Below are 6,460 nucleotides of genomic sequence, written 5' to 3'. Positions count from 1 at the left end.
GAGGAACAGATCCTCAAATGCCCTTAAGAGTAAAAATAAATTGGTTTATTTGGGCCAACTGTATGGTCTTAAACATCCAAAAGGAAGGTATAACCAAAGAGTAAAGTCATCATATACTTAAGAGTTCAAGGGATTCCACTTCCCAGACATTATGCTTAAGTCTATATAAAAAGTTATTTAGACAATTATTTCTCATTGATGATTTTGTTCCTAACCAGAAAGTGCTGCTCAGATGTAAGACTTCAAATATTGGTCCCCAATACTGTAGTGCCAACCTGTACCTAAGGGAGACAGCTATTGTTCTAAAATGATGGATAAATTTGTTTTCTCCCCCTATCTAGAAGCACTTGAGAGGGAACTGACACTGCTTCTAACCACTCCCACAGCTATCAAAATACCTGAAAGCAAATCCTGAATCCATCACTCTACAGTCCAGCCTTGGACAAAAGAAAAATGAGGAGGAATCCAATAGAGGGATGCTTTTGTAAGCCCTTGTCAAGAAATTCCAACAGACTCTCATATGAACATTTGAAATTTCCCGTTCTATTTTCTAGTTCCCTGTCTAGAACTTGTAATGCTAATTAAATTACTCTTGCCTTTACTTCTCCTTCACATCTCCTATTCACAATTCAAAAACTTTCTTTTCCTCCTTGAGAGAAAAGTTAATGCAATTTGGGAGTCTTTTAGACAGACCCACTGAAGGGGCACTCCAATTGCCTCACCCTGCGTCCCTGTTCTGCATAGAAGAAGCCAGGGCAATCTGCATCCCAATTCCCTATTGGCAATATAGGTAACCTCTTCAGAGGATGGTGTGGTAAGAATAGGAGGTAGGAATTGGCTAAGCAGTTATGGTAAAAAGACCCCAAGAAAAGTTAAGCCAACTTAAAAGTCAAAATGTCCTTGGCAACCTACTCTGTTCCAAAGGCGAAAAATGTCAAAAATATTTGGAAGCTTTTATCTTAATCCTTAAAAGATTTTAGGGTTACCTCTTCAGAAGGAGGAATGTTAGAAGAGCCAAAAGCCCCATAAAAAAATAAAGAAAGAAGAAAGAATACATGAAGTTATCAGAAAAAAAGTGATGGGGAGATATGGGAGGAGTTGGAGGGGAGGGAGTGGGCATGGATTTGATCAAAACACCTTACATGCATGTATGAAATTCTCAATAAATTATTTATTTAAAAAATAATTATAGCTGGGCATGGTGGCGCACGCCTTTAATCCCAGCACTTGGGAGACAGAGGCAGGCAGATCTTTGTGAGTTCGAGGCCAGCCTGGTCTACATAGTGAGTTCCAGGACAGCTGGGGCTATGAGGAGACCCTGTCTCAAAAAAGACAAAAATAAATAAATAATAATTATAATTATAAAAAAAAAAAGAAGAAGAAGAAAGAAAAAGCCTTACAAAAAAAATGGACCAAGTATTAGGACCATAGTCAGGCAATTAGGACTATAAAGCTGTATTAGTTAAAACAATGTAGTTTTGACCTTAAGGGTACCAAAAGTGATGAAGGAGAAAAAATAAATGACTATGAAAAGACTCTCCTATATATAATCTCCTGAGTGATGGCAAGGTCAAAAGTTCTCATAGTCATCAGAAAATACAAACTAAAATCATAATGCTCCCACCTTTAACAATTCTACACACTACAACATTGAAAGAGCAACCAGGCAACAAGACAAATATAGCTTTAGGGGCTGAAGAGATGGCTCAGCACTTAACAGGACATACTGCTCTTGCAGAGGATTCCCAGGACCCATGTTGCCTGTGTGCCATGAGGCTCACAATTGCCTGTAATTACAGCTCCAGGGACATCTGCTACCTCAGACCTCCATGGGTCTGCACTCTCAAATACACACACATACACCTTATTAAAAATCAAATTGGGCATGATGTATGCCTTTAGTCACAGCACTCAGGAGGCAGAGGCAAGCAGATCTTTGTGGCATCAAGGCCAGCCTGGTGTACATAATGAGTTCCAGGTCAGCTAGGGTTACAGGGAGACACTTGTCTCAAATAAAGAAAAAATAATTAATTTCATCTTTTAAAAAAAGAAATACAGAGCTGGGCATGATGGCGCAAGCCTTTAGCCCCAGCACTCAGGAGGCAGAGGCAGGTGGATCTCTGTGAGTTCAAGGCCAGCCTGGTCTACATGGAGAGTTCCAGGCCGGCCAGCCGGAGCTACAGAGAGACCCTGTCTCAAAAAAAAAAAAACAAAAAAACAAAAAAGCCTGGGGTGGTGGCACACGCCTGTAGTCCCAGCGCTTGGCAGGCAGAGGCAGGGGGAATCTCTGTGAGTTCAAGGCCAGCCTGGTCTACATAGTGAGTTCCAGGCCAGCTGGGGCTACAGGGAAATCCTGTTTCAAAAAAGACCAAAAAAACAAAACACCATAGTTTAAAAACAAATTTATTTGCTCTTTTTGCTCAGTATTTCTTTGGCTACCCAGGGTCTTTTATGATTCCATATGAATTTTATGATTTTTTTTCCCTAATTCTCTGAAGAATGTCATGGGGATTTTGATTGGCATTGTATTGAATCTATAAATTGCTTTTGGTAGGATGACCATTTTAACACTATTAATTCTACCAATCCATGAGCATGGGAGGTCTTTCCATCTCCTTGTGTCTTCTTTAATCTTTCTCCAAAGATTTAAAATTTTCATTGTAGAGATCTTTACTGTCCATCAACGGAACATAATAGAAGACCCAAACATGAGTGCATGCAATTTCAGTCATCTGATCTTTGACAAAGGTGCCAAGAACACACACTGGAAGAAAGCCCATCTTCAACAAATGGTGCTGGCAAAACTGGATCTCCATCTATTAAGAATGAAATTAGACCCATATCTATCACCCTGAACAAAAAGACAACTACAAATGGATCAATGACCTCAATGTGAAACAAGAAACTGAAAACTTTTAGAAGAAAACACAGGCAGTACCCTGTAGCTATAGATGCAAGAAAGGACATCAGTTGCTCAGGAATTAAGTTCAACAATTGACAACTGGGATCTCATTAAATTAAAAACCTTCTGCACAGCTAAAAAAACAACTAAGGAAATGAAGAGGAAACCCAAAAGAGTGGGAAAAAATCTTCACCACCTACTCATCTGATAGGGGACTAATATCCAGAATATACAAAGAACTTAAAAAAAAAAAATCAAGAAAACAAATGACCCAATTAAAAGACAGATTCTGGATCTGAACAAACAGTTCTCAAAAGAAATAAAAATGGCTAAGAAACACCTTAAGAAAATGACCTTTAGCGAGGCATGGTGGCGCAGGCCTTTAGCCCCAGCACACAGGAAGCAGAGGCAGGCGAATCTCTGCGAGTTCAAGGCCTGCCTGGTCTACATAGTGAGTTCCAGGTCAGCTGGGGCTACAGGGAGACCCCTGTCATATACAGAGAGAGACAGACAGACAGACAATTTACTTTTGCAATGGAATATTATTCAAACTAAAAAAGAAATTCTGCCAGTTTTGACAACATAAATGAACTAGAGAACATTATGCTAAATGATTTAAGTACGACACTGAAAAGGGTGTGAGAAAAGAGGAAGATGTTGGTCAGAGGATACAAAGGTTCAGTTATATAGAATTACATTTTTTTAAAGTACACCACCATATTTTCATATATAACAATTTTCAGATTCTATTTTAGCTGGGTAATTTATAGACTAGGATGTCCTCATGATAGTAAATTCATAAATATTCCACACATAAGTTTATGACAAGTCCATTTTAGGCCTCAGTTGGATAAACTGTTTCAGTTATGATTTGGGGTTTTCCCTCTTCCACAATTAATCATGAATCGTCTATATGTGTCAACAACGAACACTAAAAATCATATAAAGTTCCTTTTATTTGATACAGAGTCTCACTATGTAGCCCTAGATGGCCTGGAACTCACTTTATGTACCAGACTGGTCTTAAAGTCACAGAGACACACCTATCTCTGCCTCCAAGTGCCTCCATGCCCAGCAAAAGTTCCTTATTTTGATAAATAATCCAATTTGTCTTCAATTCCCCATCTTGAACCCAGTCACTACAAAAAAATTAGTTGGCACTTCACAGAATTAAAAGCAGGTGTAATTTATTTTACAGAAACTTATATTTTTCAATGTCTACAGCATTCCATAGAACCAATGTATTAAATCCAATACCTAGCCCATCTCAATCTCCTTTTTTTTCTTTAAGAACATAAAAACTATTACCAAGGTGGCAAGATAGTTCAGTGGGTAAAGGCACTTATTGCCAAAAGATCTAAGTTCAATCCCCCAGACCCACATGATGGAAGGAAAAAAACCAACTCCTGAAGGTCATCCTCTGCCCTCTTACAAGCACTAAGAAGTACACATGTACACATGCATATACACACAATATAAATAAAATAAATAAATGTAATCTAAAAAAAAGAGGGGCTGGAGAGATGGCTCAGCGGTTAAGAGCACTAACTGCTCTTGCAGAGGACCCAGGCTCTATTCTTAGCACCCGCATGGCGGCTATGAACCGTCCTTAACTCCAGTTCCAGGGGAATCCAAAGCCCTCTTCTTCTGACCTCTGCAGCACTGCACAACACGGATGCACTCACCCATTCAGGCAATAGACTCATACACATAAAATAAAAATAAAAAAATATTTTTAAAAAAAAAGGAAAAGAGAAACTATTACCTACCTTTCAGAAATTTCACGCTTCAATTGAGGAACTTCAAGTGCTGAATCAGTACTCATAAAACCAAGAAAGTCTTGTTTTACATCAAGGGTAGGCTTCTCCAAATCCATGCCTGATGTTTCATGACCCCTTGCCATAGGATCAAAATCATCTGAATGTATCTCTGACCCCTCGCCTTCAGTAAGACGAACACGATGACCAGGAGAACTAGAAACACTATTCCCTTCTTGGTCAGAGTTGTTCTTTTGTTTTCCATCTCTTTGAGGCTTACCATTCAACCCATCATCCCGAAAGCCTTTGGCAAATGGATTGTAATCTATTTTCAACTGGGTAATCTGTATGTTCTGATAAGCTGTTACTGCAAAGAATTCAGTCTGGGGGAAGGTAAAAGTATGGACCCCAGGACCATTTAATTGTATCACTTCTGTAGCTTTTTCTGCAGGTACCAAATGAAGCCTTGGCAAGTAACGATGCATAGAGTGCAAGATAATATGCCCTTCCTGGTCCAGTGTATTGTTGGTAAGTTTGAGTTTATAGAAAGATACTGGTTGATGCATCCAATAATGACCCGTGGAAGGAGATTCTGGATGAATGAAAACTCTCCCCAAAATATGGGGTTCAGCCTTCCCACTGGGTTCCCACCAACGACCGTTCCACTTATAACGATGGTTATCCACAGGAGATATATCCATAACAAGTATATACTTTAAATTTGAATCTAAACCTGATATCCAATATCGACAATAAGGAAACATACGTCTTCCCTGCTTGGTCAGAATCATCTCTGTGCTTCGATTATGGAACTCATTCCACATACTATTGTTATCAAGGGTAACAGTGATTCTTCCCACAGTACAATCAGCTGGAAGGCAAATCTTCCCTTTCGATTTTCCTGGTGATGACACCCTACTTGACAAAGTACAGGCATCTCGATTAGTAACTAGAATTCCTTGATCAGTTTTGCCATTTCCTGGCTGTTTTAGGATGACAAAGAAGGTAGGTGCTGCTCCTGTCACTGTCCCACCATCTTGATTAGCCAATATAATCTGCTGTTTCTCTTCCATGATTTCAGTGGGCATTTCAGTAGTAAGAAAATTGTAGTCAACACATAATCACAACGGCCTTCCCATCCTAAAAACAAGCACAAAACAAACAAAAAACAAAAACAAAAAAAACTTGAGTCTTTGTGAACAGAAATATAAAGTGTTAGGACTGGGGTTTGTAGCTCAACTGGTAGAGTTCTTGCCTAGCATGCATGAAGCCTTAGGTTGAATCCCCAGCACTGTAAAAAGAGTGGTGACACATGCCTATAATCCTAGCACTCATATGGAGACAGGAAGAGCACAAATTCAAGGTTATTCAGTGTTGTAGTCAGACAAATTGCCCATGTTTCAGTAAATAATCCCCCGCCCATGCTCACGCAAGCAATCCTAACTCAGTGGGCCAGGAAGATAGATCAATGGGAAAAGGCACTTGCTAGGCAAGCTTGGAGATCTAAGTTCAATCCCCAGCACCTACATAAAAGGCAGATGAAGATTCCACTAAGTTGTCCTCTAACTTCCATAAATGCCATGTGGCATGTGCACACATGCATGCGTATGTACACACACACACACACACACACACACACACACAAATTTTAAATTTTTGAAAATTTTTAAACTCAGTTATCACCTATCATCAAAGGGGGGGATGTGAACACAAAAGGGAGATGGTTGAGAAGAACAGTTTCATCAGAAAAGAGGAAAACAGGTAAAATGACTAAACTGGGTATATGTGTGTGTGTGTGTGT

The 6,460-nt window shown here is 39.4% G+C and overlaps 1 protein-coding gene across 11 annotated transcripts in view; it reads right to left on the bottom strand.

Annotated features, from left to right (window-relative positions):
* Mga (MAX dimerization protein MGA) overlaps window positions 1–6,460 on the bottom strand; it is a 116,142-nt gene that overhangs the window by 61,381 nt on the left and 48,301 nt on the right. For all 11 annotated transcript variants that reach the window (XM_029570273.1, XM_029570270.1, XM_029570280.1 and 8 more), the window contains exon 2: window positions 4,672–5,799. In XM_029570273.1, the coding sequence (XP_029426133.1) occupies window positions 4,672–5,747 (1,076 nt within the window). In that variant the 5' untranslated portion in view covers window positions 5,748–5,799. The remainder of the gene's footprint in view (window positions 1–4,671; window positions 5,800–6,460) is intronic.

This window comes from Nannospalax galili, unplaced genomic scaffold (genome assembly GCF_000622305.1).
Source record: "Nannospalax galili isolate Female #2095 unplaced genomic scaffold, S.galili_v1.0 scaffold342, whole genome shotgun sequence".
Lineage (NCBI taxonomy): Eukaryota > Metazoa > Chordata > Mammalia > Rodentia > Spalacidae > Nannospalax > Nannospalax galili.
This window is presented reverse-complemented; position numbering and strand designations above follow the sequence as displayed.